At 32.3% G+C, this 22246-nt stretch overlaps 1 protein-coding gene across 1 annotated transcript; it reads left to right on the top strand.

Annotated features, from left to right (window-relative positions):
• The first annotated feature begins 554 nt into the window (after positions 1-554).
• LOC128157046 (von Willebrand factor A domain-containing protein 5A-like) lies at positions 555-21538 on the top strand. The gene is made up of 20 exons (XM_052819399.1): positions 555-566; positions 1438-1551; positions 3197-3260; positions 4145-4347; positions 5868-6093; positions 6460-6674; positions 7276-7384; positions 7487-7591; positions 7948-8074; positions 8247-8388; positions 9382-9458; positions 9617-9731; positions 9904-10071; positions 13384-13561; positions 14896-15198; positions 15314-15388; positions 15765-15809; positions 15910-15951; positions 19898-20028; positions 20216-21538. The coding sequence occupies exons 1-20, from the start codon at positions 555-557 to the stop codon at positions 20384-20386; spliced, it is 2622 nt and encodes an 873-aa protein (XP_052675359.1). The 3' UTR covers positions 20387-21538.
• Positions 21539-22246: the final 708 nt, after the last annotated feature.

Below are 22246 nucleotides of genomic sequence, written 5' to 3'. Positions count from 1 at the left end.
ATCTCATAAAAAACCAGTATGTAGAGAATTTTACAGGTTTTGACAAGTAATTTTCTTCAGAAATTGGTGATTGGCCTTATAAAGGGTGAATTAAAGGTATTTGTACTGAATTGGAACAGAGGAAATTCTAGTTACAGAGTTCCGAAGACAAGCATCCCTTAGCTACAATGAATTGTATCAAAAGAACTGTCCCCTGCCACCTAAGAATTTCAAGTTGATGGGTCTTAAAATAGCGGAGATATACGTCATTATTCTCTCGAAGTCGCCAGTTTATTTTTACTCGGACATTTACCGGTCCAGGGCTCACGATGGGATTTTGCCTATGACAACAGCAGTATTGCAACAAGTCGAGAAACATTCGCACTAATCGCACGCTACTTACATCCTTAACTTTCGATAAAATTCCTTGAATACTCTCCGAACTGAACTTTTATTCTGCAGCCACATTGACTTCTAAGAGGGTCAGCCATTTTGACGTCTTCGAGAAAGACTGATTCTGATTGGACCATCAGGAATATTAACCAATGAAATTGAGTTTAACATTTTCTACCACAATGGCCGGCCTGGTCAGAAGTTGATGTGGCTGCAGAATAAAAGTTCAGTTTGGAGAGTATTTAAGGAATTTTATCGGAATTTAAGGATGTAAGTAACGTGCGTTTGATGTGAGATTTTAAAAGATTAGTGCGAATGTTTCTCGACTTTTTGCAATACTGCTGTTGTTCATAGGCAAAATCCCATCGTGAGCCCTGGACCGGTAAATGTCCGAGTAAAAATAAACTGGCGACTTCGAGAGAATAATGACGTGTATCTCCGCTATTTTAAGAATCATCACTTGAAATTCGGCATGAGTGTATCTTAGATATTACTTTTCTGAAAAATACATGCATATTGCAAGTGTTGTAAAAAATAATTGATTTATAAGGCTTTTGAACCGAGCTGGTAGTTTTTTATCTGAGTCAGAGTTTGACCCCTTTCTTTATTTATGGTTACATTGAAATTGATGTTAAAACGGGCTTGGCCCCTGTGGGACCGACGACATTCAAAAATAAGCATTCAATGCTTATATTCATACTGATGTCTGTTTGTATGAAATATATGTGTATCGTTGCTGTAAAGCCATTATATACGCTCTTTGTCAGTGATATGAAACATGCATGGAACGTCTAGTATATTAACATGTTATTTAGTTCGCTTTTGCGACTAATATTATAGTGCCAGAAACTGTATGGAAACATCTTTTTTCTTTATTAACGAGTAGCTATGATTTAATTAAAATTTTTCATATCAAATTGTACATATCAAATTGGTTATGTAAGATTAAACTTTTTATTCAATATTACAAATATAAATATACTCAAAATGCGTAATGACGGTTTATATTTGTGCTCATGGAGCATGATTTAGCCAAGTGCATTCAAAGGGAGTTGAACCTCGTAGATTTCCAATGCAAGCAAACAAGGAACTATACTGAATATACGTCCATATAGGAAATTGAAGGTCGGCTACGTCGCAGATTTCCAATGTAGATATAAGGGGAAATATACACTGAATGTAAGTATCAAATCTTACATCCATGGCTAAAACCACGCTGATCATTATCAAATTTTTATATCAAAGCAGATTTTTAAAATTGTCTGTCTTCTCGAACCGGTTTTACATAATCGGGGCGAGTGCAATCGGGGTTAAAACGTATCGGTGGAGAATGCTCACATGTCGAGCAAAATCACTTAAACTCACGAATAATCGTATTTAGAATATCAAAATTTGAATCTCCAATCTCGAATGAGCCTTCCGGGCTTTCGTACTTTTTTAAATCTACGCGTATCATTTTGACACCCTTAATTATTCATACATTGTAGTTGGTTGTTTCAGATGTAAAATAAAATCATTTATATGCTAGTATAGGGTTGTCATACACTGCGGTATCAATAATGGATATATCAAGACTACCTCAATGTATCATATCCATTGTAGTTTATACATTTAAAATATTTTTCTGTTGCCCGAATTTTACATTTTCCCATGATCGATTTTAATAAAATTAATATGATAATCTTTGACTAGGAAATTTGTAGTTTGTAAAATGAATTTGGCTTTTTACGGAAACTATTTTAATATAAGGTATATAATCCGACATCCTGGGATGCACGCATTCTGTTTACAGACAACTGAAAACTCGGGGGTTTTTAGAGGTGGGCGTATTCGTACATGTAGATAAATGTAGAAAACTTGAAAAAATGTCGTATTGGCTGTGCCCTTTTATGTTTGATAATGAGTAAGTTATCATAAAACACTGCTTTTATTTCATTCCTAAAGAAAATATAATTTCGATGTTTTTTCTTGCATTGGATTTTATAGCGAAAAAAATTACCTGTGAGATACCTTTTAAAGTTGAATAATTAATCGGGCTCGGCGTTGTGGAAATTACTAGACCTGTAAACTATCAGGAAACAAACCTGACAATTCGTAATGGTTTATTTTGGTTAATGACCCAATGAAACAAGGTGTTGCATCCTAATCTCACTTTGTATTTTGTGAATTGAAGCGAAGCTTGCTTGTAGGTTAGTATGATGGTGGTTACTCTCTCTCTCTCTCTCTCTCTCTCTCTCTCTCTCTCTCTCTCTCTCTCTCTCTCTCTCTCTCTCCTGTTGTAAATCATAATGTATGTTTTAATCCGTTTTGAGGCAAACTGCCTAATTAGATACTTTAAACATGGTCAACATTTTCTCGTCTTTTACGAGTTTTCACAAGACCCGTGTGCTAATGAATTTTTAATAAAAGAATGCAGTTATATATATATATATTAAATGTAAAACAAACTGAACATCAATATTTGCATATAAGCCCTATCTATGTCAAGTATCATAATCTGGCTTTATTTTCATTAAAACGTATCGATAGTATTCAAGTAAAGCAGGCATATCCAACCACTTGTAGGCCACTCAGATCAAAGATTCGTGTTCGTTCGTTTGTCTTTAATTAGACCTTATACCGGTAGTATGTCCAGTTATTATATCACATCACGTTATAATGCAGTGTTAGATGGTACATGTATGAGTCTTTAATATACACATCTTGTTACTACAAGCTAGTGCACGACTTATTTTGATAGTTTAGAAACCATGTCACGATAATTTTCAACATAAGGAGTCTCTTGGAATTGTGAATTATACTTTTTGTTTTGTTTATGTTTCAGAGATTCACCATGAATAATCCAAAATGTGGATTGGTGTCTATATCAGCGAATCAACCTGGCACCGGTAAAAACTTAATTAAGTTTGTTTGAAAGTATATAAAAGTTGTGTGCAATTTCAAGCAAACCAAAGATTGAGATATTTCACTATAATTGTATGGATCTGTATTTTAATCAGATAGCACATGAGGCAAACTATTATAATACATGTTCTAGAAGTTGTTATTATAATAGTAAAAGAAAACATGCCAAGATAGATTTTTACTCATATGGCACAAATATTCCACAAACAAGAATGAGAACATTGCTTTTACTTATACAGTGCGCATTTTGATTGAACTATGGAGTGTTTGGTTGTACATGTACAGCTGTCATTAACTTTCAAATAACCCGGTCAATGACCAATTTTTCATTAAATCTGTCACTGAAATTTTCTTTTAAAGTTCCTTAAAACTGCACAACGTAAACAATGTTTTCATTATTAATTTTCTGTTAGTATTAAGAATTTAAGATTATGCGAGGTTTATAATACACTGTTTTAAACTTAATGTCTGGATTTGATTTTGTCGTCTTATATATTTGTTTTCTAAAAATAAAAAATAAAACTACACTTTTTTTTAAATTTGAACATTTGTTTGAAGATGCACACCAGTCAAGTTCAAAACTTTCTGGTAAATTAAATTGATTGGTCAAGTGATAAACCCCCCGTGAAACCTGAAGGGTGTCTCAGGAGCTCATCCGTTAAGAGATAAGCTTTTTAGAACAATCTTTTTCACGTATTTATGGAATTCAAATTATGATAATGATGCAAGAATTTTAGAGACGATACTTATATTTGGATTCACGATTTTCAAGAACACCCATGTGACATGTTAATGTATATGTGCACATATAATAATTTTGCAATTGTAAAAAAAAAATATTGTGACATAGTGATCATCTGTTTTGTAGTTCCTTTGAAGAAGATCGACACTCGGGTGTCAATTTACGGGTTTATCGCCAACGTGAAGTCAGACCTCCATTATGTTAACGAAGCTGATGAGAGCATTGAGACAGATTTTGTGTTTCCCCTGGACTCAGACGCAGCCGTCTACAAGTTTGAGGCGGAGATAGACGGTAGAACGATTGTAGCAGAGGTCCAGGAAAAATCTCAGGTATTTAGATGTTAAAGTTATGTAAAGTACTTATGCTTAATCATGAACAGGGTTACCAATGTAATTTCCTTTGGGTAATTGTAAGGACCACAAACGCATTATGTATTATTAAGAAAAGGAAAGAGGTTGAAAAAGGTAGCTTTCTAAAAACACAAAGCATTGTTACAGTTAAGACGTTTGATAAACATTAATTTAAATTCTATCACATCACAGTAAGAAGGAATTTCACGATAATTAAGAAGAGTAAATAACGTTAATTTACCAACAAGCTAAAACTATAGAGAATGTTCGCAACATATAAAATATACATTTTACATGGTGATAATATTGTAAATATTGTACCTGACAGAATTTTGCTAAACGACACTTAATTTTTCTGCATCAGTGTTTAATAATTTATTGTCGAAGAAATCGGGGACAGTAATTGGAAACATGATACATATATATTCAAACTTTATAATCTCCTTGATTGTAAGCTCCCCCCTAATGTCAATATCATAGATGATAGATAGATAGATAGATAGATAGATAGATAGATAGATAGATGATAGATAGATAGATAGATAGATAGATAGATAGATAGATAGATAGATAGATAGATAGATAGAAAAAAGTTGTTAGCAGACGATAACACAATACTCCTAACCATTTCTGTCGAATTTAATCCAAAGCGCTCTCGCCTGGTCGGCTTTTCAGTGAATTTTAGATTGTAACAGTTAGTTTTTCTGTTTTAATTTAAAATCAACTGAAGATCCGATCAGGCGAAAGCGCTTTGGGTTAAATTCGAGAGAAATTGAGTATTGTGTTATCGTTTGCTAAAAACTTTTTTCTATATCGATATCTACATGAATCATGACTACACGAAGGATATATATATATATATATATAATATATATATATATATATATATATGCTAAGGGCAAGTGCTCTTCACCAACCTCTTGCGCAAATTGTAAATTTATTCATAGCAGACCATTGAGCCCTAAGCCAATTCGAGCCCTCTATCCCGTTGTGAAGGAAGAGCGGCAAAAATGAATTTTTGATACGAAATTAAAGAAAATACACTGTTTTTATTTCCTTTATGCATAATATACCATAAACCTGTTTATGATTCAAGATTGGTTGGTTTTTGGCAAAATTATTAATGATTAACTCGTTTTCTAAAATAGTGTCCATCTTACTAAACCGGTGCATGCTAGGGTAAATGTCTAGTGACCTTATATATAAATAGGAGTCATCTATGTAGGTAACTAGTGAGTTGTCTTACCTGCAAAAGGCTCCAATGATTTCTAGTAATCTGCCGGTTGATGTCAAGGGTACTTAATCCTTGACCTTTCACTTTGTTACCTTCAAAACACTTAAACGTCCCCTTTAAAAGTACTTTGCTGGACCGACATCAAAGTTGTTACACAGCTAGGTACTTTTAAGATGTAAATCGGACTACGTTTGATATACCGACAGACGGCCCTGTTTTTCAAAAGAGGCACAAGAATAAAAATTGGGTTTTTTTTTTATTGAAGGCGAAGGTCACTTATGTGGACGCTGTCGAAAGCGGCCTCACTGCTGTGTACATGTCAGAAGACGACGATGCAGGGGATATATTTCGTGTGAGAGTAGGAAATCTGCCGGCCAAAATGGCCGCCAAACTGACATTCTCCTACGTTCAGGAACTGGCTCTTAGCTGTGACCAGACAGGGACGTTCATGCTTCCGATGGTCCTGAATCCTCGTTATACCCCTGACTGCAGTAAGGTTTTTTCATTGATCAACTTAAGATACTAGTAAACTGTGGTTTCATCAATATTCGTGGAATACTAGTTATTAGTGGAAACATTATAGAATATACTATTTCATGATAATGTACTCCTCGCACAAACTTGTCTATGTAGAAAATGAATATATGACGCGCAGTAATAATATTTTTAATGTAAGTCTTAAGTCTGCATGAAAAAACACGTATATAAGCTAAAATAAAACAGTGTAAAGTCGGTTTGGAAGTTTAACAAAAAGTTGATAGAACATCTATTTATTTCTCAAAATTTCCACAAATAAATACATAGAACCATTACATATAACTGATTAAAAAATACTCATATTGGCTTTTATGTTTCAGCACCAACTGATCAACCAAATGATGAAGAAACTGAAGTATCAAATTCGTTGGAAAACCAGGTACAACCAACGATGACGTCACTATCGGAAGTCGGTGCTGTCTGTTACTCAGATTTGACCGTTAACCTGGCGGTAGAAGTTGCTGGGGGTAAAAATCTAATGATGTCTGAAAATAAAATGGAATTTGATGTCTTAGGAGCTATAATAGGAAATAAGGTAAAAGAAAGATTATGTTTTTCATTTATCTGGAATGGTAGATTTGAAAGTTTTTTTGAACAATAAAATGCTTTCTTTTGTGATTAATGCGGGATATGAAGGTGGCGACATTGCAGAAAAAATTCATAATCCGCGTTAGCGAGTTATATAATTTTTTTCTGCAATGATCGCTAAATGAACACCAGCACGTTAGATAAAAGAAACAGCCAAAACGTTTCCTATGGGAATTTTGAGTGTGACATCATCATGGTCATTTCTGCAGTCCATTATTTTTCTTAGGACGCTGTAGGTTTCAACCAATCGATAAACGAGGCGTGTTGATTTCAGTCTGGCTCTTTCCATAGAGCTATGAATTAACGATACGTTTCCGTAAGAAATAGAGGGAATCATACTCGGTAGATGTCAATATTTATTATAATATGTAATATGATATCATCATTATATTCTATGAAGGTAGCACTCGAGATTGATGAATTTAGCTATTACCGTTATAGTGAAATTTTATCCTTCAATCATTCACAGAAAATAGGAAAAATCATACCCGGTATAAGAGTACCTCGCAATATATATATGCAATATTTATACCAACTATACTCTGTAGATGTCAACTTCGAAGCAACTAAAGCCTGGTTCGGACTTTTCTATTGTACTGAATTACAAAGGTTTTGAGAAACCAGGAGCTCTTCTGGAGAAAGGCAGAACAGACGGAGGTAAACTCGCAATTTTTCATCTGTAAATTTTTACACTCCAAAACAGAATGATAGATCCCATGAAAACTATGTAAATAATCTATGTTTGATATTACATTTCAGGTGCGTTTTTGTCATCAGATGTGTTGATGGTTAATTTTGTTCCTGAAATCGAGGAAGCAGACAGAAATATGCCCTGTGAATTTGTGTTTGTTATTGACCGTTCTTGTAAGTTCAGTTCAATTATATGATAATTATACATAATTTGTTTTTAAAAATTGAATAAGAAAACGATCATACAACAAGGCCCGCGTGTAAAGATTCTGTTCTAAATAATGTAAATGTTGAATATGGACCACGGAGTGTGTCCAAGAACTACTAGTTATACGCTCACGGTGCTTTAAAGTGTAGAATTATTTTTTTTCTACACCTTTTAAAACATTGTTATATAATAATGAAACTTAATTTAGACCTGGGAAGTTTGTTGCTCAATAGTATTTAGATCGATTTTATTCATGTACCAAAACATTCTGATCACCCTCTGACAAGTCATGTTAACATTACATTTTGTTTTGCCTTTTAAGGTTCAATGAGAGGGGAACGCATTGAGAAAGCAAAGGAAACCCTTCTTTTGTTATTAAAAAGCCTGCCTGTCAACTGTATATTTAATGTCGTCAGTTTCGGAACAAACTTTTCTTCCCTCTTTTCTAAGTAGGTACTACGACGCTAGAGTTGCTTTTTAAATCACACTTTTGTTAGATAAGTTACATTAAACCCATAAATTTGATAAAATTTTAAATAAATAAATAAATATTTTTTCCACACTATAACATTTTTGTAAACAATAAATCCTCACGTTTCTTACTATCGTGTGTACATGTAGGAGCCAGCCGTATACTGAGAGTACTTTGAAAGAAGCTTTGTCTCTACAAGAAAGTATGACAGCAGAAATGGGAGGTACCGAGATCTTTAAACCACTGGAGAGCGTATTTAAAAACAAATCGTCCGATTCTTATGCTAGACAGGTACATGTACTTTCTTATATATATATGTACAGTTAATAATTATTAAATACCAGTTTTCATTGATATATTGGTATATCGATTACTTAACGGAGCTACAGGTTTGTAGCTCCCGGTTTGAAGAAAATCGGACGAATGACAGGTCGTCCATCGGAATTTTTTCATACCGGGAGCTACAGACATGTATTTACTTAAAGCTATTACTTAAAGGGGCATGGTCACGATTTTGGTCATAAATCATTTTTCCTGTTTTTATTTTTACAATGCTTCAGAAAGGCATTTTTAACAGGCAACCGAAATTTGAGTGTCATTTGATGAGTTATAAGCGAGTCACAGAGGCTGAAATTCTTCGCTATGTAAACAAAGCGTTTGTTTACATTTTGAACGTTGAAGCAAAATTTCCAGTTTTAAACCTAAAACGAATGTGTTAGACGTTAAAAACTGCTTAACTATGCTTAAAATAAAAAAAGATAGATAAATAAGCTGGAAAAAGGTTTTTTACTGGTATATTGAACTTATGTAAACAAAAACAGGACACGAGCCTTGTTTACATGACAGAGAATTGTGAGCCTCGTATCTTGCTTATAACTCTACAAATGACTCTCAAATTTTATTTGATCATTAGAAATGCATTTCTTAAGCATTGTAAATAATAAAAACATAAAAATAGAATTTGACCAAAATCGTGACCATACTACCCCTTTAACTTTAAGGTATGCATTGTTTAATCTATTTCAGTCAAAGCAAAACGATGGAGTGACGAATTGAAAATTATTGTAAATGTTCATTCATAGTTGAATCCTATTCATGTTACAACTCAGATACACGTATTACATTCGGAGAAATTTGATTTTTGAATATATGCCGTTTTCTTAAGCATTTGAGGAACAAATTAAATCTAAATATGATAAAATTCCAAAAGGTACTAATATTACAAATCCTTGACAATTTTCATCATTTTATCTTTCATTAATTTTTTTTTTCTTTTTTTTATAGATATTTTTGCTGACTGATGGACAGGTTAACAATGTTAAAAAAATAGTTGACCTTGTACAAAAGCAGAAAAACACAAGGTTTGAATTTACAACCTACTAAACAAATTATGAATGATTCATTTGTTATATTTCTTTGATGTAAATACTAGCGAATATCGTACTATAGTTCACCATTTATAAAGTTCATAAAATATAGTCATTCAATTCTATTATTATTTTACTTTATACAATTATAGAGTTTTCACTTTTGGGATTGGAGACGGTTGCTCCACAGAGCTTGTAAAAGATGTTGCAAGAGTAAGCAACGGAAAGGCCACCTTTGTAAAAGACAACGATCGCCTTCAATCAAAGGTTGTTAAAGATTATTCAGACCAGTTAAGTTTGTCTTTAATTACCAGGCTTTTGTGCCTTGAGCTTAATTGAAATTTACATTCAAAATGGCAAATGTTGTAAAGGTACTTGTTTGTTTTCAAGATCAATATCCTTTTATGTAGTAATTAGCAGTTTTGGCTAACGTTCAAAGGTTATGTACGTCTTGAGGTGTAGCATGACTCATGGGATATCTGACGTCTCCTTACAATGGAGCCTACCAAAAGAATGCTGTGTTATCAATATCCCAGAACAAGTGCCTGCAATTTTTCCAGGAGAAAAAACGATTCTGTATGCAGTTTTATCGGGAGATATTCCAAAGGTATACCAACATTTAGTTTTTACTTAGTCAGGTGTTGAAAAACTTCGCTAACAAAAATCCTTGACGTTTCAGGAGATATTTTTCCATTTAAAGTAATTTTGTTTATGATTACTAGTAATAAGAAGATTGCCAAAATAGGTGGATAAGATGCCTTATAGAACGAAAAATAATTAAGAAGCGCATCGGTCACATCGCTCACCTGAACAATATTTCGAAATTTTTTAATATGAAACTCTGAAAATATTGTAAAACTCTCATATTTTCCAAGAGTTTACAATAAGTAAACAATACATCAAGAGAAGCCTACATTTTTGGACATCATATCCTTAGCTGCAGGTCTGTACAGGTAGCTCCCGGTCTGAAAAAAATTGGATGGATGACCTGGGAGCTACAGTGCCTCCCATAGAAAAAATCTGCAATTTACGGCGCACAAAAATATGCGCTTGTTTGGGACTGATTAACCTTATTTACACACAAATTATGTGAAAAAATTAGTCCCATTAACTTTTTCATGCAATTTCCTACTGATAGCGTCTCTTCCCTTGCCTCAAACTTTCCCTGAAACATGCTAATCGACCTCGGAAAATAAAAACTGCACCAATTCACTTTACGGGACTGGTGATGGTGTTTAAAATAATATCAGAAATAAATAAAGTGATGATATCTTCAGTAAAATGTCCGCGGAATTTTTTGAAATCAAGTATTTGTACAGAATATGTTCGGAAATAAGATCAATCGGTCCAAAACTAGCACAACTTTTTTTACCATGAGAGGCACTGTAGCTCCCAGGTCGTCCATCCGATTTTTTTTTAGACCGGGAGCTACAGACCTGCAGCTATCATATCCTATGATCTAAGATGCCTCAGCTGACCGATATTATTATCTTAAGTCTCAACTTGTAAAAGATAACGAAACTGTAAAATGAGCTACAAATATTCATTAAAAAATGATAGGAAGATACTGTGACATTGATATGCGGATATGACGATATATGGATGCTAACGTAGAAAAATAACTAAACATACCTTTGCATTTCTTATGAAGATTTTAAAATAATTAGGGCCCCGCAAGGATTTGCGGGTGCCCTATAGTAATCACTTTGTCCGTCCGTCCTTCTGTCCGTCCGCCTGTCACTCTTCCGTCCACAAATTTTCTGTTTTTTTCTAATAACTTTTTTTATGGTTGCCCAATCAAGTTCAAATTTGGTATGGCAGAAATACATATTTTGATGCTAAGTTTGGTTCTCTATGTCTTCTGGTTTGGAGCTGGGGTGGTGGGGTAGATTCCTAACTATGCATAAGAATGAATGGGCAAAGAGAGATAACTACTGAGAATGAATGGGCAAAGGGAGATAACTGCTGAGAATGTTATCATTGTATTCATGGAAGGCTGTGCAATATTTGTCCTTTGGGACTAATTAACCTTCCACAGGAAGAAAATCCTAAGCTTTATCTTTATCTGTCACATTGAGATTAATTACTGCACTGCCTGTGTCTGCAAATGAACTTTGTTTTGAAGTTAAGGTCAATTTTGAATGATGTGTAGTATTGTGTACATTTTTTGAAATATGGAATTAAAATATGATATTCATATTTTATTTTGGTTAAAATACCGTACACAATGATTTATGATAATTTTATAGAAATCTAAGGTCCGTCTTTATCTGTTATATGTATTACCGTACACATGTGTCTGCAAGTGATGTTTGTTTGAAGTTGAGGCAAAGCTATATATTCCAGTTCTTTACATCTTCTGCCGGGCATTTATTTTTCATCATTGTTAATATAAAGAGGATGGAATTCAAAGTTTTTTTCACTTCTCTATATTAATTGTCATAGCGGGGCCCTTCCTGACTGGTCAGTTTTCTAGTTTAGTTTACTTTTATTTGAATCTGGTGGCGCCAGTATTAGTCCAAGGTCACTGTTTTAACAATTTAGAATTTACTATTTGAGGATGTTTGCATAGTATTCTCACAAATTGTAGCATTGTAGTTCTTGAGAAGAATTTGTAAAAAAAAAAAAATTCCCTACATATTCTTATATTGAAATTTGAACCCCTATTGGGGCCCCAGTGTTGGTCAAGGGGTGACGGTTTTTACAATATGGAGTCTTCACTATAAATAAAAGCTTTTAAATGTATAAATTGGCATTTCTGGTGCAAAGGTTCTTGAGAGGAAGATTTTTAAACAATTCCCTATATATTTTTATATTAAACTTTATACCTCTCTTGAGGCCCAAGTATTGATCCGGGGGTCCTGATTTGAGCAATTAAAATATTCACTATCTGAGGATGCTTGTTATTTCACAAATTGTAACACTGTAGTTCTTAAGAAGAAGACAACTACCCTATTTTTATTGTTTCGTATTTATCTTCCTAAAAAAGGTTTTGTCCTTTGTTTTAACAATTTTGGATCCCCTTCATTTAAAAATATTTTGTTTTTTAAGTTTAATTAAATTTGGTCCATTGGTTTTAGAGAATATATCAAAAATGTGAAAAATTTACAGACGGACGGCCAGACAGACAGACGAACGGACGACGGACAACAGGTGATCAGAAAAACTCACTTGAACCTTTGGTTCAGTTGGGCTAAAAAGTAGAATACCAATGTATCTATTTTTCTTCTAAAATAAATAAATTGATGTTTTCAGCATCGTATAGCTAGCTAAATATCCTATACAGCGCTTGAATTAAAAGAACTTATGTATGCATATCAAAATCTTCAAACGGCGACATTTTAACACTTCAGTGCCTATTAATCTATAGAGCGGGTCTGTGTTCAATATTATTTTAATGGTATAGTTAAAGTATAATGTAAATACATGTAGAAAAAAAATTGAAGTAAACAAAATCAACGAGATATGAAAACCCATATATTAGAATCATCGTTTAATAAGCAGCATTTGAGCATTTCAGGAAAGTAATAGAAGTCCCTTCACTCGCTGACAGATTATTACTTGCAAATGATTGCCATCAACTGTTTTGACTTAAATGGTTCAGTGGTTAGAACAATCTAGCTCCTAAAAGTTAAAGGTTCGAAACCTTTGAATCTTTTATCTCTTTTTCTTCGTGTTTGTTTGAATTTTTGACCCGACAATAGTTTGGTTATGCTTTTGCATGATTTTATTATGATAGAAAGCAATTACATATAAGCAGTAAATTTATATGGAAATAAGAAATTGAAATTTGGTTTTCCGAATTAACCAAAAGGCATTTGCGCCATCTTATTCGTCCATGTTCTTTATGCTTGAACAACCATAAGTATAAAGAAATTAAGTACATTTTGCAAAACCCTGAAATTTTGTCAATTTATAGGATTACTCGGACAAGAACTCTCTGAAGTTGATTGGGAAAGCTGGCAACAAGTCAGTAGAGTTTTCATTTGAATTTGATTTCAACTTGGATACATGCAGTGGCGTTGATTTTTCATTCCCACTGCACAGACTGGCTGCAAAAACAAAACTGTCGGAAATGGAGCTTCAACGTATTACTGGTATAAATGCAAGGACTGAATTTGCTAACTTCCAAGTAAAGTGGATTGGAATGGCTAACACTTACATGGCAAATGCCAAAATCAGTTTGTATGAAATCGAAAATTAATGAATCTTACTTTTTTATCGACAAAAAAAAAAGAACGGTTTTTACGTTTTAGTAACAATAGATAAATAAATTATAAACTTTCTTGCATCAAAAGGCGATAATTTGCTGTGTTCTCATCATTAAATGACAATGTGGAATAAAGTGCTATTGCGTACGTTTACTCATTATTTATGCATAATTGAGGTTCAGAGAAAGATGTTATATAAACAATATTTATGTGTATTTTTAATTTGTCCATACGGGTTATGACAGTAACAATCATTGCAGATAAAATTTACACGACCCGCCGACATAAAAATTTATTTTACTCCAAGGCTTGTTAAGGAGCGCATTTACACAATTTAGTTTTTGCCAGTCAAATATTGTTAATATTGTTTTCAGATGAATAAACGATTGATGAAATAAAATCAACATTTCCTCACATTAGTAGTTTAATTTCAAGTGTTGAGAAAAAATGTCGTAGATAAACAACTTGTTTTTAATAATTACTTCTCATCCATGGGTCAGATTCCTTTAACTAAGTAGTTAAAATGGTTTCACTGATATTAATGATATTTAATAGATATTGGACCTATGCATTGATTTTAATGATATATTTCAATTTCAAATTACTACAATGCACGTTTTGTATTTTCTGGCCATTGACAACATTGTATTTGTCACTATTTTCAAGCTAAACCATCATACTAGTATCACGTTTATTTATGTTCTCCTTCGTTTCACTCATCCGAACATAAAGTATTTCTATTCTAATTATTTTATAAATAAAAACAACACATGTCTTAGAGTGAGTGAGCTATCAACTACTTTATTCGCCGTAATATACAACCACACCACGCAACTTTTATAGCGATGAACTGGAATAAAGCCCCATGATCGTGTCATTTCCAAATAGATCAACAAAATACAATGTAAATTTTAATACATATCAAATATACTTCAACGTTCGCACACACATGTACTGATAAAAAAAATTGTGTTTGAAAGGGTTGATTGCTCTTAGATGACCTGTCTATACCTGGTCGGTTCTATATACATGTTTACTAAAGCGAAACAACTACTTGTATATGGTCTATGAATCTTTTTCTGATTTGCATAACAGTAACGTTGTCTGAAACACGTTTTCTTATTTATATTTTCTAATTTACTGTTTCATGTGATAAAGATGAAAATTAAAATTGTAGTTGAAAATTTTTTATATTAATGACTTAATGTATGTCTTTTTAGATACTATAGTGACTACACTTAGCGTTGAAGTTAATATTCCATGTAAACACACAGCATTTGTGGGTGTGGATAAAGACAACAAACTTGTAGTTCCACTACTACGACCTAAATATATGATAGCCTGTTGTTTCTGTGGAGACTCGGCAGAAGAATTAAAGTCATTCAGCTTATCAAGTGATGTACAGTCGTTTCAACGCAAGGCGTCATATGGTTTTAGTGGTTCTACGACCCAAGCGAGGTCATCAACGTCTTCACGTAGTATTGGTTTAGGAAAGAGGATTTCAAATGTTTTTAACGGTTCTGGTGAGTGATTTGAACTTTTTGCCTCTGTATCATTTATATTATAGTTGAGTACTTTAATTTATGTAGAACTCTTAAATGTCGGTTACTTTTCAACTATTGTCGACTCTTTTTACAGGTTTTTTTGCAAAGAAAAAGCCTGAAGCGAAACGAAACTTATGGACATCAAACGAAGTAAAGAATAGTGGATTAGGTTTGCATATTAAATTACATGTCTATAAATTATATTAAATAGAAAAATATATTTTTGTAAAAGTTTTACGTTTACAAATGGAATTCTAAAAGGTCGTTTAAATATATATTGTATTATTTATTTTAATTTCAGGGTCATATTTTAGCAAACTTGTTTTGGAAATGTATTATAATCAATGTATGGTTTCTGTTGAGAAGTGATAATTAAATACATATATTTACAAGCGATCTTATGATGTACAAGTAGTAATTGTAAAATTAAGATATGCAAAGCTTATTAATTTTTTTCGTTTGATCCCCTTGAATGTTTTTTTTTTATTATAAAGGATTTCTAGACAAGAGAAGATATAGATTTTTTTAACTTTTATTTTAATCAGATTCCCATATGGATCAGCATTTGGACATGGACGGTAAATTTTCGCGTAATAAATCGTTCGTTACTACATTGAAATTTCAAATATCAATATCTAATGAGAATCTATGACAATGACAATTGGGTAATAAATGTTTCCTTGGTTGCAGAAGATGAATTTGATAGGGGCAGCGACTCTAAATCTGCTGAAGGTATCTCACTTTTGTCTATTTTTAGTGTATACGTTATAACAATTGCTGTATAATGAATAGTTTTGGAAAACGATTCGGCTTCTCTCCGTATGAAATAAATAAAACTTGATTTGTGGAATAGCTTTGTTCAAGTCTTCTCTTGTATTTTGTTTGTCATAAACCTTAAATAATGCCTGAGAGCGTTGATATCATTAAACTGTGGGGGTTTTTTTGCTTTCAATATGTCAAATTAAAATTCAATTTTCAGAGTAGCATGTAGAATAGATAAAGCATGCTTTATAGATTATCATTAATTAGATGTACTTAGCAATATACATTGTCAGGAATTAGTGTTTGTGAAGTCCACCATCCCTCTCCATTCAATTTATTCTGTTCGCCAGCCATAAGTCACACTTTTCATTTAGTGCAGAATCAAAAGAAACTGTACAGACAAGTATTGGTGAGAGCTATTCATGTGTCATACCTGTTTGACCTTGAGCCAATGGGGCTAAGTGTTCACTTTTCTCTCATTTCAGATAATAATATAATATATAAATTTGCAACAAATTGAAGACATTTTTTAACTGTTAGAAAGAATTGATTGCAATGAAAAAGCAACAACTGTACTTAATGTTTTTTATCATTAATATATCAAAATCAGGAGGAAGAATCGTGAAGCTGTCTTAGACTCAAGTCAGAATTTGTGCATAGAATTAAAATTGTATTATTACATTGCAACTCAGTTCAAAATTTATTGTAGAATTTTTTCTCTACGTTGTAGCTACACTGTATCAACACATTTTATGTGCAAAAAAATGGTTAATAAGTATTTGGTAAATGACTGAAATTCTGACTTACAATGTAATTAAGCCTGGGATTTTTCGTGATTTTGAGTCATGATCCCCAAGTCCAAGTTCAAGTCCAAGTTCAAGTATATGGCTACACACGCGATTACATGAGAGGATCTGATTTTAAAAAAGATGGATGAAAATGTTCCACTATTATAATTTGCTTTAACATATTTTACCGTGTGTTTTTACACTATTCGTAATACTGGGGAGTCAGTTTTGTGTCTGCTGAACTACTCACTTTCACAGCAGGCTTGGGGTAATGCTAAATGTAATAGTAATACATTGCAATGCATTACATGTTTTCAAAGTAATGCTAGTAATGTAATGTGTAATGCCACAAAATTAGCATTACAAGTAATGGTAATGTAATTAAATACTTTCCAAAATCTAGTGTAATGCTGGCATTACATCGCATTACTTTGCAATACTATGCTTATTTATGCATGTTCACTTTTAAAAATGTGATGAATAAATGAATAGTTGAAACTGAATTTGATTAAATTTATTTTAAATTTTAATTTTACTTACTTATTTTCTCTCTCTCTCTCTCTCTCTCTCTCTCTCTCTCTCTCTCTCTCTCTCTCTCTCTCTATCTCTCTCTCTCTCGTATATTACGTACACTGTACATTAGTTTGGACTGATAGAAAATACAAGATTCATGTATTATTTCGATTATTGCACTTAATATATCCTAAGATAAAGATCGTCAAACAGTACTTTTCAGTCCAAGCTTCGACTGCTCCTGTAAAACATTTATTTAGTATAGCTGGGAAGATTTTCAAACTAACAGGATGCAGTTAAAAGATGAACCCTTTGAAAGTGCAAAAGCAATCTTTTGTCTTAAAGTGTCGTCAGTAGAAAGAAATACAATAAAAACACCGTATCTTAAGAAATATAATTGGGAAAAACCATCTGTTTATGAATTAATACAATTAAGTGTCCAAAATTATAAAGATTTGTGTAATCTCTATTTATATATAAATACCGGTATCTCTATTTAGCTTTTAATAATCGCAACATTATTCCATAAATTGTTTTTTGTTATGCATGCAATTCTGTGTCAGACTCTCTATTTCGTATCCTACATTGTATCATGCCAAATGTCTATAAATATCATTTTACTTATGTAATACGAATGTTGTTCATAATGCCACAAGATGATTATATATTGAGCAAATACAAAATGATTCTTGTATAGTCATTGAATTTGAACCTGATACTGAGCATGAACCTGTAGATATATTAAAGAGTGTTTTATATTTGAAACATTTGCAAAACATCTTTATAAGCTTTGCTTTTTTAAAACAAAGTAATGGTAATGGTAATGCATTACTTTACTCATGTAATGGTAATGTAATGCATTACTTCAAGAAAATCAAGTAATGGTAATGGTAATTTAATGCCCAAATTCATAAAGTAATGGTAATGTAATGCATTACTTTACAATGTAATTTGCCCCAAGCCTGTTTCACAGGGAATCTAATTGGAACAAATCAGAAATTCTTATAAGCTGAGAATTGATGTTAATTTAAGAAAAGCAGGACGAAAAGTGTCAAATTTATAACAATAAAATGTCTCATATTCACCACTCCGGAAATTTCCTTTTTTAAATGTAATTTAAATAATGTAGCAAGTGGTAGAAAGAATCAAACGCTTACCCAATATTGCATGCTGTTTATTTAATTGTGCCGAACAAAACATTAGCAGCAGATAAGTTTTATCTTTTTTTCGTTGAACTCTAGAGAATATTTTACGGTCATTATCATTTTGTAAACAAATAATTTTTAACTCTTTAGGCCGAAAATTTCCGAAGCGGCAAATTCACTGTTTATTAATACATTCGTTTGAGACAAAAAAAAAATAAAAACGATTTAATTTTAAATAACAAATTATCATTAAACGCCAAAAATTAAAAATGCAAGTAAACACATTAGTGGTTTTATATTCTTAAAAATGAAAGAAAGAAAAACTGTTCTCATTTGCGACTGAGTCATTAAAGCATTATTTACTATAAACGCCAATAAACAGATAAGACGTAAAGACGTTATCTTTACTTCATATATTAATTGAAAAAATTAAAAAATATATAAAAAGAAAAACAAATTATTTTTAATAAGAAATAAAAAAGGAACTTTTTTTTACAACATTTTAAAGAAAAATGAGCAGAAAATCAAATTAAATTGAGGAAAAATTTCTAAATATTTTGTCTATTTTACATCTAATTCCTTACGTTTTACTGAATATGTAGAGAAAAATCGTTTCATAGAAAAACTAATGAAAGATCATTATAAAATATGATTATGTACATTGTGACCTTATGAAGATTGTTATAGATAGTTTTGAAATTCTTTGAATTGCAAAATGTTAATGTATCACATAAAGCTCATGCCTAAGAAAACAAAGAGCGTTTTTTAGCCGGGCTTTGCTGAAAGCAGAAAGCAGAGTCCTAGCTGTAGGCAGGCAAATCGACAATGATTTTATAAATAGCACAACTTCAAAAGTAAACAAAAAACCGAGCAGCGTCTAAGCAAAAGCTTCCGCTATACCAAATAGTAAAACAGAGAGCCATGTTTTGTCAAATCTATTGGGGTTTTTTTTGTTTGCGAATAAATCTAGCGTTGAATTTTTTCCTTTCTTATTAATTACGTGTTTTAAAAACAAGACTACGCGTTTTTGGCACATATACATTGCGCATGAATTTCCATGGTCTACTTTTAAAAGCATTGGTGTTTGGCTGCATATAGAAGTAATGAGGGGAAGGGGGTTGATTTTATAACGCTTGTTTCAAATTTCAATGCAACTGTTGATTTTCTTTCTACTAGACAGACATATTTTTATTTATAGCTGCTAACAAATAATCCAGTCTCTCTCAGGCGCATTTCCGAAATTTAAAATGATGAGAGAGAGAGAGATTTTGCCGGTTTTTACTACAAAATATGCATAATGACACATCAAAAGAGCCCGGCTTTCAGTACTTCTTCAGTACTTTTATTTTTCATGTCGCAATACAAACTTACCATTGGTTGTTGCAGACCGGTTCAGTATATTTCTAGCCATTGGTTGTATCAAACGTTTTGATATTTAAAATCAACATCAAATTCGTTTCTTCCTTCCAGGACATCCTTCATCGAAAATGGTTCAGTTAATTGAAAAACAGAAGTTTGACGGATCATGGACGCTTGATGAAGGCTTATGTGGAATTCTAAATACTGGGCTTCAAAAAATCAAGGATGCGGCTGTTGTTAAAGTATGTAGAATTGATATTAAGTCAAATCTGTTTATTTTGTCATTCGTTTGTACATTGAAAATTATTTCATTAAACAGTGTACGACAATGTTTTTGGATTTTATTCTTATAAGGTAGGCTTTTATGGCATGCATTATACTATTTCCTCCTTATATTTTATTCGAAATCAAACTCTGTTTGTTTTTAAGGATTTGGATGTTTGGACTACAGCCATCATAATTGCAGTCTTTCGAAAAGAATTTGATCAACATAGATCAGAATGGAAATTGATAGAAGAGAAAGCCCTGAAATGGCTGAAAACTAAAGATCTTGAGGGGGAAGATGTTGTTCAAGAAGCCATGACATTTTTGACGACGTAATTTACATTTTAAAAAATGTTTTTCCTCTTGAAACTGTTATTTATTGATTTTACATTAATTGCAAATGCATTATATGTATATTGTTGGAACTGTTTTATTAGTCCCCTTCCTGTAAAACTTTTTTGTTTGGGTTAGGTTTGATTTTAATCTTCCGGTTTAATTTCATAATGATGCCCTACAAATAAAGTTTGATATTTTTTACTTTTAATCAACAGTAACTATTTCTTGGAATATTCTTATTGTTATTCTTATTTACGATTGGTTAGTGATGCACCCGATCAGTATTCCAATTAGTTAAGGTGAGAAAAGAGAATATGGGATATATCATGCAGATGCCACTGTACCATTCTCTCCAACACAGCAATTATCACTGATCGAGTTTGATTTTTGTTGCTTTTATCACGAGGTGTTACAGTTATAAAGTTTTGAAAATCTTTAGTATTTGTGATCGTGTTTGTCCAAATTTTATATTTCCTGATGCACATCTTCGAGTATAAGGTCTCTCTGTAAGACCGTACGTTTGATGTTCAAACATCCTGGATGCGGGGGATATGAGAGGCATTGTACTCCTATGTACTTTTGATAAATCTTATTTTACTAAATGCCAAGCATATTTCCGTAAAAATGAGTATATCAAATTAAACAAAATTTATTTAGCTTTTCATGATGATTTTTGGCATTTTGTTTTCAAACACTTTTGAGCGTACGCTTTAGAACAGAAAACATTAGGGCAATGACATAAATGTATTCATTTAATGTATGTCTGTAGGCCAAATTTTGGTTGAAAAGGAGTAATTTGAGTAGTTTTCATTCCGAGTTTACGCCCCATTTATATGTGTATATATGTTGTATCATTGCGTGTAAATCATTTAATCAGCTATATGTTATGATTTTAATGTAGGCTACATCGTATTGTCCATGTCTCGATACAAATCCAGCATAAGAAATATACTCTGGTTTTCAGTCTTATTAATTTCAAGTGCGCAAATTTCGGACGTGTTTATTGTAAAGAAAGAAATGGTTTGAATCCGTTCTTTTGACGTTTTTTTTATTGTACACTGTTTGATCAATTAAACAACTTCTATTGTTTCAAATGGATGGATTCAAATGGAAAAAAAAATGTACAAAGTGTATTAAAACATTATCAAAATATGTCTGGCTCATGTTTGGTGTAATTCACAACATTTACAGACTGCAACAACGTTGAGTTGTCTTTCTTACATTGTTATTCGAAATTCATCTTGCATTTCGATATTACAAGTACAATGGGACATAAACCGTAAATTTGATATGTACTAAAACGTGTTAAGGAATGAAAATCGACCATAATGTGTCTATTTATACTATGTATGGTTTGTCAACAATATGTAAACAGATCTGTTGATTTTTATTTTTTATTTGAACTATATGTGGACTGTGCAGTTATCAGTACATACCTAAAAAGCCAAACGTATTCGTGGTGTTTTTTCACAAGACAATTGATAAATGTTTGGAAGAATCAATAAGGAACAGAATTTTAATTTCAAGGACAATAACAATTTCTTTTTTCGCCAATAATCACTAATGCAACGATCTCTCAATAACTGTTAAAATTTCCTTTAGTTATTACATTTTTTGTCGGGATTTTTTTTCATATGGGTCGAAAGGTAGAAACAAGTCCTAATACTCCTCGCCAAATACCTCTGAATTGTTTAGTGTAAGAAATATACATTATGTAAAGGATATTTGAGTACACGCTTTTTTTAAACGTTGAAATAGCATTTAATGATTTCCAAGTACTTTCCGAAATTTTTTACTTCGTTCCATCAATCAAACAGACAGACGAATATAAAAAGAGAAAGCGGTCAATATTCAATTTTA

This window comes from Crassostrea angulata, chromosome 7, assembly GCF_025612915.1.
Source record: "Crassostrea angulata isolate pt1a10 chromosome 7, ASM2561291v2, whole genome shotgun sequence".
Taxonomy (NCBI): domain Eukaryota; kingdom Metazoa; phylum Mollusca; class Bivalvia; order Ostreida; family Ostreidae; genus Magallana; species Magallana angulata.
The sequence above is the reverse complement of the archived record's forward strand: the minus strand, read 5'-3'. Positions and strand labels throughout refer to the sequence as shown.

Bases quoted from the DNA above. Each gene is read 5' to 3' on its own strand.
- LOC128157046 (XM_052819399.1), top strand. The intron at 9,459-9,616 runs GTTTGAATTTAC...ATACAATTATAG, and splicing joins CAAAAGCAGAAAAACACAAG to AGTTTTCACTTTTGGGATTG. The intron at 15,389-15,764 runs GTTTGCATATTA...TATTTTAATCAG, and splicing joins AGTAAAGAATAGTGGATTAG to ATTCCCATATGGATCAGCAT.